Source organism: Urocitellus parryii, chromosome 6 (genome assembly GCF_045843805.1).
Source record: "Urocitellus parryii isolate mUroPar1 chromosome 6, mUroPar1.hap1, whole genome shotgun sequence".
Classification (NCBI taxonomy): Eukaryota; Metazoa; Chordata; class Mammalia; order Rodentia; family Sciuridae; genus Urocitellus; species Urocitellus parryii.
The window spans coordinates 165,410,747-165,429,569 of record NC_135536.1 but is presented as its reverse complement, the minus strand read 5'-3'; the positions used below and the strand labels follow the sequence as shown (position 1 = coordinate 165,429,569).

The 18,823-nt window shown below is 40.4% G+C and overlaps 1 protein-coding gene across 2 annotated transcripts; it reads left to right on the top strand.

The window, feature by feature from the left end:
* Positions 1 to 825: 825 nt before the first annotated feature.
* Positions 826 to 16,778, top strand: Lamp5 (lysosomal associated membrane protein family member 5). Of its 2 annotated transcripts, XM_026385847.2 has the most exons (6): positions 826 to 889; positions 1,424 to 1,596; positions 1,966 to 2,097; positions 2,196 to 2,301; positions 3,825 to 4,013; positions 16,600 to 16,778. In XM_026385847.2, exons 1-6 carry the CDS (start codon positions 826 to 828, stop codon positions 16,776 to 16,778), a joined length of 843 nt encoding a protein of 280 aa, XP_026241632.1. The 2 variants fall into 2 exon arrangements, with proteins under 2 accessions (XP_026241632.1, XP_026241633.1); XM_026385848.2 differs by lacking the exon at positions 1,966 to 2,097.
* Positions 16,779 to 18,823: the final 2,045 nt, after the last annotated feature.

Here is an 18,823-nt window from a genome sequence, read left to right as displayed (position 1 = left end):
TTTACATCTCTCTTGGCAGAATAATCACAATATAATCAGTGAGGGTATGTGACCCCAAAGTTCAGAGTCCACATGCACTCAGAAAGTATAACAGGACAATAAGTCCAAAAGGAGACATCAGACTGCATTGTCTGATGGCCCCATTTAAGGAGACATCAATTTAACTTTAAACCTATGAGCTCCATTGAGAGCAGGGAAGAGAAGGAGATGTTTCTAAATGTAAGAAACTGTTGCCATAGCATTTTCCTTCTCATTCTTTTCTACCCTTGCTCCTCCAAAGCAGGCGCAATTTGTGCTCTACCGTTTTCTTTCAGGAGCCAGGAGCATTTTCAGAATTTAGGACTCCAGTGATATGATATTTATACTACATATTACTTGTACCTGGTCGGGAGGTTAATAAGTCCAAGGGTGCCATTAAGTTTCCCAGGAGAAACTCATCGTTGCGGACACAATTTCAGAATAAAGGGAAAAAAAAACTCAGGGAGAATTTTAGCCCCCCTAAATCTCATTGGACCTCTGCACAAGCCAAGTCACAACCACTCCTGCAACACAACCGGATTCCTTTCAGCACTCGCAGCCATGGACAGCTCCCTCGCCGCGCGGTGCTCTCCTCTGCAGTGATCCGACTTCCCCAGGCAGCAGCCGCCGGTGCGGCACCCGACACCGGTCTTAGCCAGCGCGTAGGGAACACGCGCTCCCTCCCGCCTCCCTCTCAGTCCCCCGCCCTTCGCTCACTCCGGCCCACTCCAGCGGCGACTTTGAGGGATTCCCTCTCAGGCGCCCACTGCAGCAGCACATCTGGCCTCTTCCGCAGCAACTGCAAGCATGGATCTCAGAGGAAGAGCCTTTCTCAGCGTCCATAGACTTCGAATTCTTCTGATGCTGTTCCGTGAGTACCGTTTTTGGCGATTGGGTGGGCAGGATGCACTCTTTGCAGAGAATAGAAATGGCATACTAAAGCCAGTAGTTAAGATTAAAAATATGGTCCTTATGTTTTGAGTTTTTTTTTTTTTCTTTTGGGAGAAAGGGGAAGGATTTCCCCGCTGGTGGGAGGGAGCTCCCTTGGGAACCACACACCTGTGTGGCATATGCCAGACAGAGCGCTAGACAGGCTGGCTTAGTGGGGTCACAGCATTAGCAAGAAAGGTTTGGCTTCAAACCCCCAGGATGTAGAGAAAAGCCAGTTTCATTGCAAATAAGTAAGAATATTTAAATGTTTAAATTTTATCCCCATTTTAAATCAAAAGCAATGGAACTGAGTTTGTTAGCGCTGGGCTAGAGAAATGGCTTGAAGAGCACACAGCTGCTAGCAGGGAACTTTGTCACTCCAAAGCCCGCAGATCGCGGTCTCTGCACTCTAGTGACCCATACGCACGGAATTCAGGAGCACTAAACTGATGAGATCGTTTTGTTTGTTCCGCAGATACAATGGCTCAAATCATGGCAGAGCAAGAAGTGGAAAATCTCTCAGGCCTTTCTACTAACCCTGAAAAAGACATATTTGTTGTGCGGGAAAATGGGACGACGTGTCTCATGGCAGAATTTGCAGCCAAATTTATTGTACCTTATGATGTGTGGGCCAGCAATTATGTCGATGTAAGGAACCCTTTCCCCCCCAGCTTGATCCTAGGGCTCCAGGGCCGAAGGGCACCCTCCCTCATGGACCTGGGTCGCCCGCCTTTTCCCCAACCCCATAACCCTGCAGGCTGCTCTAGAATGCTGCATGGGGGTTCCGGCTTGTACACCTTCTGCTCGCCCTGCCTGCTTTGAAAATAAATCCCCTTTTCTCTGCTTCCCCACTGGCGGGGGCTGCACGTAGAAAATCTAACCGCATGTTCCTGGACCTGGGAGCGTGCGCGCGCAAAGGAGTTCCCAAATGTGCATCCCAGAGTTTGGACGCGCTGCCCTTAACAGCCCTACTGGGGCCTGCGCCACTGAGGGGGCGCGGGGCGTCTATGTTCCCAGCTGATCACAGAACAGGCTGACATCGCGTTGACCCGGGGAGCTGAGGTGAATGGCCGCTGTGGCAGCAATGAGTCGGAGCTGCAGGTGTTCTGGGTGGACCGTGCATATGCTCTCAAAATGCTGTTTTTAAAGGTAACTCCTGGAGGGGCGCGCAGAAAGTCTGTGGGTGTGGGCCATAGCAGACCCAGAAGCCCTTGGAGCGGTTGACACGTGCCTCCCACTTTTGACAGGAAAGCCACAACACGTCCAAGGGATCAGAAGCGACGTGGAGGCTGAGCAAGGTGCAATTTGTCTACGACTCCACGGAGAAGACCCACTTTAAAGACGCAGTCAGTGGTGAGTGGAGTCTGGCGGGGCTGGGGAGGAAGGCTGGGAAAGTGCAGGCACCCCCTGGGAGCCAAGGTGCTGATGAGAAGTTCCTCAGGGTTTGGGAAACCAGTCTGGGCTATGCACTGCTAGGCCAAGTCCAGCCTTGGCCTGCTTGCTCTGCAGGGTGGAGGAGACCTGAAGGCCTGTGAGTCCTCTAGGAATTCCTCTGTCACTCAGGGCCTGGTTTTGTCCTCTGATTCATACCCGCCTCATCATTTAGCCTTAGAAGAAACATGGAGAAGGATGCCAAAGCTTTATTTTTATTTTCTTCTGCACCATTTTTTTCCCCCTAAAAATGCTTGAGGACAGTGCAACTATCATTTTTTGGTCAGGATTGGATGGCTTTCAGTATCATTCTGCGCATGGCAGCAAGGCTCACACAGTGTCCTCTGTCATCAACTGCAGCCACCTTGGAGCCTGTTCTATACTCCAGGCCTTAATTTATAAGCTTTTTCCTGACCATTCTTTCATTTTGGCGATTAAACTACTGGCTTTAGTATGCCATTTCTATTCTCTACAAAGAGTGCATCCTGCCCACCCAATCGCCAAAAGATATACCAATAATACTGCAGCAAGAGAAACATCTATTTACTAAATAACAATGTATCTATCTGCAATCACTATCAAAAAGCATATATATGTTTTTTTTAAGAGAGAGAGAGAGAGAGAGCGAATGAATCTTTTTTTTTGTAGATGGACACAACACAATGCCTTTATTTTTTTATGTGTGTGATGCTGAAAATCGAACCCGGGTCCCACCCATGCTAGGTGAGCGCTCTACCGTTGAGCCACAATCCCAGCCCAACATATTTAAGTTTTTAAAAATTATTTTCTTCAGTCACCTGAGCTGAAAAATAATTTTTATTGAAATCAAATGAATACATGTGTCATCTGTCCTTTTCCCACCCTTTTAATAACTGTAGTTTAAGGAACATTTTTTTCTTTTCATCAAAATTTTCTTTTCATGCATTCCCCACAATGCTTGAAAGAAAAAAGAAATGAAAAAAAAAATCAAACCTAGGCCAGAAAAGGAGAAAAAGTGTGGTGGATGTTCATAGGTATATATGTGTTTGAGTAGAGGACATTCACCAGGACACCAGCAATCCAACATGCTTTATTGAGGAAAATGTTTTATTCTTTGCTGAGCCATTGGAAAAACCAAGTCAGTGTTGTTTTTTTTTTTTTTCTATGCCTTTGGGATCCCTATTGTTAGGCTCTATGTAGTGAAAAGAGTTAAGGTTTAAATGTCACTCTCCTTTTCCAAAAAGAAATTGCAAGTCAGTATTTAAGGAACCCTAGCTCACAGAAAATGAGTGTTTTTGTCCATTATGACTTACTGCCTTTGAGAAGCCCCAGAAGAGGATAGGAGGGATGGGCTGTTGGTCTGAGCTGAGGGGAAAGAGCCAACCCAGTTAGGTGCGCTGAGTTAGGAGCAATGACGGCACTGCCACCAAGAAGACCCTAACCATTGCTTTGGACATTTGCTGCAGCTGGGAAGCACACAGCCAATTCGCATCACCTCTCTGCCTTGGTCACCCCAGCTGGGAAGTCCTACGAGTGTCAAGCTCAGCAGACCATTTCTCTTGCCTCCAGCGATCCACAGAAAACTGTTACCATGATCCTATCAGCTGTCCATATCCAGCCCTTTGACATCATCTCAGATTTTGTCTTCAGTGAAGGTAAATTGGGAAGTGGAGGCATGAGAAAGGAGGAAGGGATGGCTGATGGGGAGAGATGCATGGGGAGAGAGCTGCCAGGGTCCCAGGATGGTACCATTTGGATTTTTCTCCAGGCTCAAGTGATACTGCTTCCCTTCATAACAATTCAAATCTAAAAAGGCAATAAGATGAATATATCAATTTTCCTCAGTGTCTCTTTCTTTCTCGTCTCCTTTCTTCTTTACCTCATTTCTTCCTTCTCTCTCTCCCACCCCATTCCCTTGCACCCTCGTATAAAAAAAGTGGCTAAAGATAATGTGATATTCTGTGCATTTCTCGTGGAGAGTTTCTGTTTGCTTTGTATGTATGCCTTCCTCTGGTTGGGGATTCCACATGAATATAACCATTAAAATGTTTAGGATATTAAGGAATTCCCCCCTCCTTGTGTTACCCACCACCATTTCCTAAGGAATCCAGCTTTCATAAAATACAGTGCCTACTCAGTCTATACTGAATACAATGCGCCTACCACCATCTTGTGATTACTCAAAAGGCATCGGAAAAGTCTCCAGTTAAATGGTCATTGAGAGAAAGGCCTGGTTTTTATTCATCTTTGTGTTATTGGCACATAACACAGTTCCTGACCCATTGCAGACGTTCAGTGAACTTTGGTTCTAAATTAATATTTTGAAGCTGTGGATTCAACTAATAGAAACTACCAAATGCCTGTATGCAGGGCAAATCAGAATGTCATATATTTAGTAAAGCAGAGCCATGCATACGTGTTCTCAAGGAAGGATAAGTTGTAGAATTTTAATGTATTTCCTAGAAAATTACACCAAAGCTGCAAGACCTTAACAGCTTTAAAAAGTTTGCTTTATTATGGAAATATTTATAAAATGTAAAAGTCAGTGTCTTTCTTAAACTGAAAATGTTAAATGTAATTAAATGTAATTGAATGTAATTTGATTTTTTATTTTTGAGGTCTAGAAATTAATTATAAAAAATACTAGGCTATGTAGAATCAGTCTTCAGGGTTCCCACTACAAATGCCTTTGAGTTTATGTTGTACTTTCGATAGTTTTTAGTGACTTTTTGGCTTTTGCTGGCCATCTGTTTTAGATAGTTCTTTATTTCTTGACACTACTTGTATTATAAGTATTACTTGTATTAGTCCCTTACCACAACTTACCCTAACCCTTTCTGGATTATTTCTAAGTGGTTACCTATAGTTGTTATATAATGAAAAATCAAATCTCATGGATGTTTAAAATTACGTACAAAGAAAGAAAAAATAAGTACAAAATAAAGACCAGAGCTCCTTTGCTAAACATTAGTAAAATCCATTACATGTAGTGAAAAAAAATTTTTTTTAATCCATAGCAAGGTCGTCCATTGGGAAGACAGCAGGGTAAACATACACAGAGTTAGTAAGCATGTGTAATTTCCAACTGTAAATCTAGTAAGCATAAGCAAAATACACTTTGTCTCACCCAGGATTTTCTAGCTATTAATTCGTATACACTGTCCTGTGTGGTGCCCTAAGGCTTAGCCTCCACACTCCTGGGCAGAGGCGGACCTCATTCACAATCACTCACTGGATCATATGCCTCTGTGTGGAAGGGATTCTTTGTTCAGGCTTCTCTTGTCTGTGTCTCTTAACACCTGCTCCCCACTGTGTCTTGTAAAAGATCATAATATTCCAGTTATTGGGAATGGATGTGATTGCTCTTGGTGTGCATTTTCAAGTTGCAGAAGTCCAGGGGGCTTTTAGTGTGTTGCAGATGCCTGGGTGGGTACGGATAGAACATGCTTGCTTGAGGGGCCAGTATCTGATTATACATATGCACATCCAATAAAGGTTGTGTAGGTACATTTGTGTGTGTGTGTGTGTGTGTGTGTGTGTGTGCACATGCTTATTAGATGTGGCTATGGTCCAGTACAGCATCAGGGTTTCTTGTGAAGAGCCTATTCCCTGCCTGAGTAGGTAATAACCCGGCAGTCTTTAGAGCTGATTACTAAATAGTCTCTATTAGACAAGCAGAGGCTGAAAGGAGTCAAGGTGGGTTGATGTCTTTATCATATTAGTCTCTTTAGTGTATTGTGCTTGACTACTGCATTAATCCCCAAATGAAAGTCTCTTAGCCCAGCACACAGCTAATTTCAGTGTGCACACTAACATTGAATTGCAGTGTGTACAACTTTGTAATGTTGTTAAGATGCAATGTCTGGTTCAGTGAATCTGGGGCAGGGCAACATGCTCCATTGCTAGCCAGGTTCCATGTCATTCTCCTGGTCCACAGAATGTTTAGAGAGTGTTTGAAGGACTAGTGAAGGAAATGTACAAAAAGCTTTGTTAGGTGGATTATTGAACAGGGTTGTGAGACTGGAAATCCTCATAGTATGAGACTGTCCATTGGGAGTCTCATGGCAGAAGGGACGCCATCCAGAAGGAAGAGAGGTAGGTGAACTCCCAAGGGCAGAGGGTTTATGTGTTAAGGTAATGTTGCTTAATATCACAAGATTGGGAGGAGTGGGGATTGGGCCAGAGAGCTTCTGGAAGGCAGCAGTAGCTTGGGGTTTTATATCTATAGGCCCTATCTTATGAATAGGTAACAGCTGCTGGGTGAGATTTCAAGGGTTAGACAAAGCAGGCAGGTTCTAAACATTTGCTTGTTTGAGCTGTTTGAAAAATAACTGCATGGGAAAAGTTTTAAGTTTGGCACCAGCAGGCTTTTGAGCTGATGGGTCTCCTCTTGCAGTGAAGAAATAAACAACCAATATACAGAAGCCACCTTTGACTCATTTGTATACCAAACACAGTTTGTAGAGCAACTGTCACCCGGCAGTTCCAGGCACCTTGTTTCTTAGTTGGGGTTAATTAACTTGCCCTCTGCAATTAATTTATCGTGTGTCCCTTTGAGGGACCTGGGAAATTTATGGTTGGGATGGGATGGGGGATTCCTTCCTGGGAGGAAAAGAAACAGCCTGAGTATTTTAATAGCTTGAATTAAAGGAAACTTTTATATATAATGTCAGAATAAACACAGCAGAACGTGAAGGTTGCCTCTGTTCTTAAAAAGATTCAGGTGTAAAAGGAATTTAAAACATATCACAAATAAGGTGGATCCTTTTTAATTCTCAGAGGAAAACAAACAAACAAACCTGGGAGAAAGATCCTGAGTTTTCCACTTACAAGGGAGCCACTGAAGCCCAGAGATTTGGTTCCTCGATAAAAGCTGCATTCCTGGACCTCTAGCCTCTCAAGGCTTCAGCTGCTCCTGCTAAGAAACTATAATAATCATGTCAGTGCAAGAGGCACCATTAATGAGCTGATTGGGGGCCCTGAATTCATGCAGTATTTTTTTTATGGCAGTACTAGGGATCAAACCCAAGACCTAGTGTGTGCTAGGCAACCACTCTACTACTAATCTACATCCCCAGCCCTTATGAGCTTTTTATTATTGTTCCTAACAGCATGAGTGGGAAATGGCATCTGTGGGTGATTGCATTTTAGTGAAAATGAATATGCCTTACTTTTCTATATGTATATCCCCACATAGACCCTGGGAGAATAATCTTTGGCAAGCTTCCTTGCCTATCACAAACACATAGAAAGCTTGACTATCCAGAGCATTATGTAAACCTGTGATTTACCTGGAACTTTCAAAGCAAGAAATGTGCTACCCTGCACAGTTGCTCTTCAGGGTTCCAGAGTAAGCAGCCAATGGGGGACAATCTGGTCATTAACACTGCTGAGAACTGTGTGGAGGGATTCAACCTGGAGCCTTGGCAAAAGGCCATGTGCCTAGGCAGTCACAGAAGTCTGTGTTCCAGGGACTGTCCTCTGGAGACAGTATAGGATATTTCTTAGGATTGCTGCCCTAAGGGGGTGGGATTTACTCACCAAATGCTATTCATCAGGGAAGGCTGCTTTGGAAATGTTAATTCTCTGGTTCTTCTGACCCACCTTGCAGTTAAATCCCAGTGGAATGTGTGGATAGGTGAATGCCAAGGACACAGTCTGCTACACTTAACTATGGGGGTATCTGACCTTTCCCTGCCCTGGTGGAGCTCTCAGTCCAGTAAGAAAGGGTATATACATTGCATGCCATGTTCCTGTCATACGTGGCATCAAACAATAATTGTTTTTATTATTATCATATCCAATGTTTACATCATGATGAGAGTAACTGCCACTCATTTTAGTAGCTTCTCAGCATGTAAAATACCTTTTTTTTTTTTCTGAGAGTGGCTGAGCTATCCCAGAAATAATATTGGAAAGAGGGTCAAGCCCCCCACCTCCAGCTGTCTTGTCAAACAACAGAGGATGTACAATCAGCATAAGTCTGCCCTCTTGTTCCCACAGTGTTAGGAGAGTTCTGGCAAGCAGAGAGCTTGCAGAGAGCTTTGATCATCCCAACAACATTCATTTGGGGTACAATAAAGAGCTCTTACAGTTGGTCTCAGGGAATCATTACAACTTCAAAACACTGATTATTAAACAAAACACAATAAAACAAAACATCCAGCAAACAAAGCCTTACATACATCATGATTTTGGTGGGTGCACTGGGTCTATGGTTGAGGGAACCTAAGTTGGCAATTGGCAGCTGGCAACAGATGTGCCCTTTGTTGTCTTATCTGTCTTCATCTGTTCTCTCAATGACAGGGCTGTCACCTTTCCCAGTCATAGCCCATTTGTTTACACAGACTCCTGTTTTGTGTACGACACAGAGCTGTGTGAGGCATAAAAGTCCTCAAGTTTAATAGAGTGGACAAGAAGTCAGAGATCTCAGAGCATCCAATGTGGATGTAATCTGAGCAGAGCCAAGAGATGCTCTTCTCCCTGGCAAAGATGTGGGTCCTTTCTTGTTATAATCAGTAGGTTGTATAATCAGTTTATTGCATAGGATTCTAACACAGAAATCTATAGTGTTTGTGGATAGAATTCAGGTAGTCTATAAATTTCAGAGGGAAAATTTTAAGTCTTTATTTTCACTAACTTAGTATTTAGCATACTAGTATAACTAGTATTTAACATTTCCTTTGGTTATAAATGAAGGTAATAAGTAAAAGGACTATTAATAGTACCTGTGATTTACTCACCAATAGGAATCAGTTATTTTTATCTCATATGAGTTATTTTAACTCATATTAGTTTGTGTAGATCTTGCAAAGTAACATTTATTATTTTCACTGCCTTGTCAATAAATATGTACTTGCTCCATCTCAAATTATTTATAAAATTGATAGCTGAACTTCAGTTTTCTTTGTAAACTTCCATATTTTCACTTTTTGCACTCTCAGACATTCTAAGTAGGCATCCAGAGTTTCACCATACCTGGGCTTTAGTGGATCATTCGCATCATATTTTTATTTATATATGACAGTGAGATGCATAACAATTCTTATTACATATGTAGAGCACAATTTTTCATATCTCTAGTTGTATACAAAGTATATTCACACCAATACCTGTCTTCATGCCTGTACTGTGGATAATAATACAGTATGAATTTTTATGTGTTCATCAGCTTTCTGTTACTGTGGCAAAATACCCAAGATATTGAACTTTAAAAAAGGAAAGATTTATTTTGGCTCCCAGTTTCAGAGATTTCAGTCCATGGCTACTTGACCCTGTTGCTTTGGACCTATGGCAGCACAGTACTTAATGACTGGAGCATATAGCATAGGATGTCTGTTCGCTCTGTGGTGGCTAGGAAGCAAAGAGGGAGAGATAGGAAGGGCCCTCAATGACCGAACTTCCTTTCAGTAGGCTCACTAAGGGTTCTGCTGCATTTCCATAGTGCCAGGGGCTGGGAACCATGACTTCAACATATGGCCTTGGGGGACATTCAAGATCCAAGCTTTAACACATCCAATGTACAAAGGAAGGATAACTGTTTATAAGACTTTTGTTCTAGTTATATATGTGTACATTTTTTGGTTCAATAAAAATATTGTTTTTCCTATGGGTCACAAGCAGAGTTTGAAAACTCTGGCATAAGCCTGTAGGAATGCCTGTCTTGCTCTTGTAGGTTCATATATGAAATTTGTCCAAACTCTTGTGGGTAGTAGTCTTTCAGAATTGAGGCTATTTTCGACTTTAGGGAAGACAATACAGTGTACAATCCACATGTGGCCTAAGACCACAGAGGAGTCAAGGCAGCCCCTGTAAGCAAACATATTAATGGATCTGTTTTCTGCAGGGAAAAAACATGCTAAGTAGGAGAAATAAGCATCACAAGCAGCTTCACATGAGTTGAAGTCAGAGTTTGCTGCCAAATGAGTTTTACAAAGTACTTTGGGTGGAAAGCTTTGTGGGTTTTGGAATGGTAGAACGTAATTTTGGATTAGGAATTTCCTTTTATTTGACCACTTAATTGATGAGGGTTGATAAGAATAGGAATTCAATATTCTTCTTGATAATTATCGACTACTCTGTTATTTTCTGATTATTTTTGACATCTTCATAGTTTATTTATTTATTTTTTTTAATTTTTTTTTGGTTTCTTTTTTTTTTATTGGTTGTTCAAAATATTACAAAGCTCTTGACATATGTTTCATACATTAGATTCAAGTTGGTTATGAACTCCCATTTTTACCCCAAATACAGATTGCAGAATCTCATCTGTTACACAACCACATTTTTACATAATGCCCTATTAGTAACTGTTGTATTCTGCTATCTTTCCTATCCTCTACTATCCTCCCTCCCCTCCCCTCCCATCTTCTCTCTCTACCCCATCTACTGTATTTCATTTCTCTCCTTATTTATTTACCCGTTCCCCTTGCAACCTCTTATGTGTGATTTTATATAACAACGAGGGTCTCCCTCCATTACCATGCAATTTCCCTTTTCTCTCCCTTTCCCTCCCACCTAGTGTATCTGTTTAATGCTGATCTTATCTTCCTGCTCTTCCTCCCTGCTCTGTTCTTGGTTGTTCTCATTATATCAAAGAAGACATTTGGTATTTGTTTTTTAGAGATTGGCTAGCTTCACTAAGCATAATCTGCTCTAGTGCCATCCATTTCCCTGCAAAATCCATGATTTTGTCATTTTTTAGTGCTGCGTAATATTCCATGGTGTATAAATGCCACATTTTTTTTATCCATTCATCTATTGAAGGGCATCTGGGTTGGTTCCACAGTCTAGCAATTGTGAATTGTGCCGCTATGAACATTGATGTGGCAGTATCCCTGTAGTAAGCTCTTTTCAGGTCTTCAGGGAATAGTCTGAGAAGGGCAATGGCTGGGTCAAATGGTGGATCCATTCCCAGCTTTCCCAGGAATCTCCAAACTGCTTTCCAAATTGGCCGCACTAGTTTGCAGTCCCACCAGCAATGTACAAGAGTGCCCTTTTCCCCACATTCTCTCCAGCACTTGTTGTTGTTTGACTTCATAATGGCTGCCAATCTTACTGGAGTGAGATGGTATCTTAGGGTGGTTTTGATTTGCATTTCTCTGACTGCTAGAGATGGTGAGCATTTTTTCATGTACTTGTTGATTGATTGTATGTCCTCCTCTGAGAAGTGTCTGTTCAGGTCTTTGGCCCATTTGTTGATTGGGTTATTTGTTTTCTTATTGTTTAATTTTTTGAGTTCTTTGTATACTCTGGATATTAGGGCTCTATCTGAGGTGTAAGGGGTAAATATTTGTTCCCATGATGTAGGCTCCCTATTTACCTCTCTTATTGTTTCTCTTGCTGAGAAAAAACTTTTCAGTTTAAGTAAGTCCCATTTATTGATTCTTGTTATTAACTCTTGTGCTATGGGTGTCCTGTTAAGGAATTTGGAACCCGACCCCACAATATGTAGATCGGAGCCAACTTTATCTTCTATCAATATGTAGATCGGAGCCAACTTTATCTTCTATCAGACGCAGAGTCTCTGATTTGATATCTAGCTCCTTGATCCACTTTGAGTTAACTTTTGTGCATGGCGAGAGGAGGGGATTCAGATTCATTTTGTTGCAAATGGATTTCCAGTTTTCCCAGCACCATTTGTTGAAGATGCTATCCTTCCTCCATTGCATGCTTTTAGCTCCTTTATCAAATATAAGATAGTTGTAGCTTTGTGGATTAGTCTCTGTGTCCTCTATTCTGTACCATTGGTCCACCCGCCTGTTTTGGTACCAGTACCATGCTGTTTTTGTTACTATTGCTCTGTAATATAGTTTGAAATCTGGTATCGCTATACTGCCTGATTCACGCTTCCTGCTTAGAATTGCTTTTGCTATTCTGGGTCTTTTATTTTTCCATATGAATTTCATGATTGCTTTATCTATTTCTACAAGAAATGCCATTGGGATTTTGATTGGGATTGCATTAAACCTATAGAGAACTTTTGGTAATATCGCCATTTTGATGATGTTAGTTCTGCCTATCCATGAACAGGGTATATTTTTCCATCTTCTAAGATCTTCTTCTACTTCTCTCTTTAGGGTTTTGTAGTTTTCATTGTATAGATCTTTCACCTCTTTTGTTAGGTTGATTCCCAAGTATTTTATTTTTTTTGAGGATATTGTGAATGGAGTGTTTTTCCTCATTTCCATTTCTGAAGTTTTGTCGCTGATATACAGAAATGCCTTTGATTTATGCGTGTTAATTTTATATCCTGCCACTTTGCTGAATTCATTTATTAGTTCTAATAGTTTTTTTGTAGACCCTTTTGGTTCTTCTAGGTATAGAATCATGTCATCCGCAAATAGTGATAATTTAAGTTCTTCTTTTCCTATTTTTATGCCTTTAATTTCTTTCGTCTGTCTAATTGCTCTGGCCAGTGTTTCGAGAACTATATTGAATAGAAGTGGTGATAGAGGGCATCCCTGTCTTGTTCCAGATTTTAGGGGGAATGCCTTCAATTTTTCTCCATTGAGAATGATGCTAGCCTGAGGCTTGGCATAAATAGCTTTTACAATGTCGAGGTAAGATCCTGTTATCCCTAGTTTTTCTAGTGTTTTGAACATAAAGGGATGCTGTACTTTGTCAAATGCTTTTTCTGCATCTATTGAGATGATCATATGGTTCTTATCTTTAAGTCGATTGATGTGGTGAATAACATTTATTGATTTCCGTATATTGAACCATCCTTGCATCCCAGGGATGAATCCTACTTGATCATGGTGTACAATTTTTTTGATGTGCCTTTGTATCCGATTTGCCAGAATTTTATGGAGGATTTTTGCATCTAGGTTCATCAGAGATATTGGTCTGTAGTTTTCTTTCTTTGAGGTGTCTTTGTCTGGTTTCAGAATCAGGGTGATGTTGGCCTCATAGAATGAATTTGGCAGAGCTCCCTCTTTTTCTATTCCCTGAAATAACTTGAAAAGTATTGGTATTAATTCTTCTTTAAAGGTTTTGTAAAACTCCGCTGTATACCCATCCGGTCCTGGGCTTTTTTTGGTTGGTAGTCTTTTGATTGCTTCTTCTATTTCATCCATTGAAATTGGTCTGTTTAAATTGTGTGTATCCTCCTGACTCAGTCTGGGCAAATCATATGACTTAAGGAATTTATCGATGTCTTCACTATCCTCTATTTTATTGGAATATAGGTTTTCAAAATAATTTCTAATTGTCTTCTGTATTGACATCTTCATAGTTTAATTCCCTCTCATATACACCTCTTTCCTGTGGTGTTGATTTAGGTAATTTTTTTTCCTAAAGTAACCAAAAACTATTTTTAAAGAAATGAATCAGGGGGCTGGGGATGTGGCTCAAGTGGTAGTGAGCCTCAGCACCACATCCAAACAAAGATGTTGTGTCCACCAAAAAAAAACTAAAAAATAAATATTAAAAATTCTCTCTCTCTCTCTCTCTCTCTCTCTCTCTCTCTCTCTCTCTCTCTCTCTCCCTCTCTCTATCACTCTCTCTTTTTTTAAAAAAAGAAATGAATCATAATAGTCTTTTAGTCTCTCTCTCTGTCACTTGATAAAATAAATTACCTTTTCTCTTCCATCTTTCTTAAAGGATAGGGCATGAGATGTTTTGTTTTTTTTTCACCCAAGTTATTATCCATTTAGAGATATTGCTTTTGTTACCAAATCTCCACAATTTCAGACTTAAAATGAGTACATATAAGACTTACATGTGTAAAAAAAGTCTATCTTTATAGATAACAGTGATAGAAAGTCTACTCTGCCTGGCCTTCTGTGTTATTACATCTAATGGTAAACCCTCTAAAATACATCTTATCCCTATTGTATCGGAGGTTTAGGTAGGTTATGTGACTTGCCCAAGCTTACTTAGAAGGCAAGTGGAATATCTGAGATTTGAGCTCACTTTCCTCAATCTCCCTAACAGTGTTCCGCTGCATATGCTCCCTCTCACTATGAGAGTCTGGACCCAGGGGACCACTAAAAGTTCATCTATATTTCTCTCTCTCTCTCTCTCTCTCTCTCTCTCTCTTTCTCTCTCATTGAATATTAAACCCAGGGCCTTATGCATATTAAGCATTCATTCTGCCTCTGAACTGTACCCAAAGCTCCTACATCTATATTCCTATAGTTACATCTGTCTATATATTTGTTTATTTACTGGTAGATATGTGGTATAAAAAGAGAGAAAATATGACTTTATAATCTGGTCAATGGATCTTGGAGGCCCATCCTCAGATTCTTCCCAGATTCTTCCCAGTTCACTCCAACTTCTCTTTTTGACCAAGCTCTCCTGGACTGTCTGTCCACACCTCTATTTTGAGCACTTGGAGTTGTGGCCACACTGTCTTGGAGAATGTTGTATGGCCTTGATGTCCAGTGGTTTAGCGACATAAGCTCTTGCTTCCTGATTCAACTCTCCTTCTTGTGTTGCATTCCTGGGAGGGTGTGTGTTATATCTGAGAACCTCGGTTAGTTGGTTGCCTGGGTAATTATCAACCAAGTAAAAAGAAATGAGTTAAAAATCAGGGTCCAACAGGTGGGTCCACCCAGGAAACTGCTCTGTGGGAGGGAAAATAAGAAGGGAAGAGGCAGAGGATGGGGCCAGAAGGCCAGTGTTGCAAAGATGCCTGGGGCCTCCTTGAAAAGCAGACTGGTGTGAGACAGAGATCAGAGGCAATGTGGTGTCATGGGGAAAGGTCTCTGTCATCATGGAGATCTAGGTCCACCACTGCCCCTGGTGCTCTGGGAACTATCAGCAAGTCTCTTCCCTAGGAGGACTGGTATCTGGGACTACAAGCTGATCCTCAAAGAATTGGAATTTAGAGTTGAATAAAGTTGTAAAACAACAACAACAACAACACAATCTTCTAAAATTTATTTCCAGCATTCTCCTTTTAATAAGAGGAAAGGATCCACTTAGTGCTAACAGGTTCTTAACACTTCTCAAACATTTGCTGAACTATTTTTTTTTGTTTTAACACTATTTTTAAGAATATATTTTTTTTTAGTTAGGATACATACTTTAGGTGTAGTTGACACACTATATACTAGACACACTTAACTGCATGGTTTGATAAATATTTGACCTGTGAATACTCCTATGAAACTATTACCACAATCAAGGAAATCAATCTATCAGCAATTCTGAAAGTTTCCTCATACACCTTTGCAATAAATATCCAGCTCAATGGATTTTCAGAACCTGAATGTACCTCTGTGACCAGCATACAGATCAGGTTACATCCTGCTCCTCCTTAGGATTTGGAATTCAGCAGTCTTTTAATACTAGTAGCTGGGGTTTGCTAAGCACTGCCCTAATTATGTTGCTAAACTGTTTGAGTTCAGATGGGGCTTTGTTTATGCCTGAGCACACATTATCCATCCTCAGTTATCTTATGTATAAAATGGGCACAATAACTTTATTCACCTCATATAATTGTTAAGGGGATTGACCTTGTGATCTTTCTGCCTCAGCCTGAGTAGTTGAGTATAGTAATATGGGCCACTGTACCTGGCTCACTCCTTTTTATTGTTGACAGATACCCCATTGTATGAATATACTGCAATTTATTCAACTTTTAAGGATATTTTTCTTGTTTCCAGTGTTTTACTCTTGTTAATAAAGCATCTATGAACATTTATGTTGAAGTTTTTTTGTGTCCAAATATTTTCATTTTTTTTCTTGTGTAAATACTTAGCAAGAGAATGCTATGATATAAGGTAGGTATATATTTGTCCTTATTAGAAATTATTGAACCGTTTTACAGAGCAGTTATACCATTTTTCACCAAGGCTGTTGAGTTCCATTTGTTCCATATTATTTTAAACACTTGTTATTTTAAAGATTTTTGTAAGTTGTATACTTGTATGCAATTTTTTATGGTATATGTGTATGGGCATACTTGAGTTAAAATGTTAAAAAAAATTAATAAAAATAACAGCTATTGAATATAATTGAAAAAAGTTGAAAATTTAACTGAACTCCGGGTGTTTTGTTGGTGAATGCCAGGAATCTGATAACTGAATGTTGCCCTATTTGAGTGATGTATTTTTATTTTACATTGGGGAGAAATATTAAGTGGCTGAGCCTTGGGATTCACTGAGGAAGTATTATTTCTGGAAGGAATTTTCCCAATGGTTCTTTAAAAGATCTTTTCATCTTTATTTTTGTCTTAGTTTTTCATTATACATTGACCAGAGCTCACTCCTTTTTTCTTTCTCATTTCAGAACATAAATGTCCAGTGGATGAACGAGAGCAGTTGGAAGAAACCTTGCCCCTGATTTTGGGGCTTATCTTGGGCCTTGTCATAGTGGTAACGCTCGTGATTTACCACCTCCACCACAAAATGACTGCCAATCAGGTGCAGATCCCCAGGGATAGATCTGAGTACAAGCACATGGGTTAGGGGTCATTAGGCAGGCAGCCCCCAAGTCCTATCCCCCAACTGGATCAGGTAGAAAAAGAAAAACACTTTCCACCTTGCTCATGGGATACACCAACATAGCTACAATCCAACAGGCCTGGGTATTCGAGGCTTGCTTGGCCTGTGTCCATGCTTAAATCCAGAGATGGGGGAGTTCTTTGGATTCATGGGCTAAATTGCAATTTTTTTCTCCATGCTGGGGAGCCAAACAGAAGGGGGTCAGCCAGCTTTTATACTTATGATGACTTGCTTTTGACTCTCCAAGAAGCAAGCAACACCACTTGGAGAGCTTTCTGGCCCTGAAGTTTAGGGATTGAAAACAAGCTTCCTTTGGGAGGAAAGGTTCAGGGAAGAGGGGGTGCTTTGCTCCCTTGGCTTACTACACAGTTTAAATGCACACAAAATACAAACTCATGCTCCCTGCAGCAAGACCCCTGAAAGTGATCCATGCTTCTGGCTGGCATTCTGCATGTCTAGTGATTGTCTTGGGAATGTTTCACTGCTACCTGCACCCAGTGACTCTGCAGCACAAGAAACTGTTAATGTAACTATGCAGTTATTTGGAATATATAATGTGTCAGGTCCAAGTAAGGTGACCTGAAGAATCAATCCATGTGAGTTTGTTTTTGAAAATGAATTAAAACACACTACTCTCTGGACTTTGGCTGCTTTCTTGAAACAAGGGCAAAAACCACAAATGGTTTCTTTGGTATCAAGAGGGGAAAGGGGGAAGGATGAAGATGGATATTACTTTTCCTTCTTTTGCAAGAGGAAAAGCAAAGAAGAGCAAGAATAAAAAGAAGGGTGTCTTAGGTTTCCATTACTGTGATAAATATCTGAGATAAAAACATAAGGAGGAAAAGTTTATTTAGGCTCATGGTTTCAGAGATTTTAGTCTGTGGTTGCCTCACCCTGTTGCTTTGAGCATATAGTGGCACAGCACCTCCTGGTGGGTGGGAGTGTGGAGGAGGTCTCTTTATCTCATGGCAGTTAGGAAGCAAAGAGAGGGAGACAGGATAAAGGCCAGGGTCCAATATCCCCTTTAATGATACATCCAATGACCTAACTTCCTTTCTCTGGACCCTATCTCCTCTGCAGGTTCCATTACCTCCCAATAGTGTCATGAGCTGGGGACCAAGCCTTTGGGGGGATATTTAAGGTCCAATACAACAGGGAAGAAATTAGCTTTGCTAAGTAAAAGAACATGGATTTATTTTAGCAAATGTAAGTAGTTTCAATAATGAAATCTCTTTTATGATGAGCATAGTATTGCTTCTGATGTGTCTTGGTCTTAAATATGGCATTTCTGTTTGTATTAAAAATCTGGACTGGATGCAAACAACAAAGAACAAATTTTAAGAATTTTAAAGTCAAAAGTTGGAAATTAATGAGTTGTATTTACATATCTATTTTACTTGCTTACTTCAAGTGTAAGAATAAATGCTTCAACTATTTTAGAATATTTTTATACAATTAGAAATGTTTCTGGTAGTTATCATCCATGTGAATTAATTCATGAAACCTCTTAATATTGATGTAGGTGTCATTTCTGGCTTGGTTTATCTTTCCTTGCTTGAGTTGTTTGTTGCCATCCCTTTGAGGCTTGTTCCACACAGAGTACACAAGTTTTTCCTTGATTTCATGGCCCTTTGCACATGCCTCTATTATAGAAAGTGCTTATAATACATCACTATCTGTCCTCTCCTAAAGATTCTGAGCTTTGAAAAGTCTAAGACTATATTTCCATGATTATTATATATCTGTTGAGCATTAGCCCATTGCCTAGCACATATTAAATGCTCAATAAATATTTGCTCACTAGTGTCAGTAGATCCTTGTAGGAGCCCTGTGAAGTAGATGTTCTAGGTATTTTTCTTCTTCACAGTTTGTAGAAATCAGGTGTTTGGTGTTTTAGTAATAGACCCAAGATCACATAAGTTAATTTGTTGAGCTGAATTTGAAGCCTGAGTTTTATGAACAAAGCCATTTTCTATCTAGGATGAAACATTTTTTTCCTACCTCTCCCT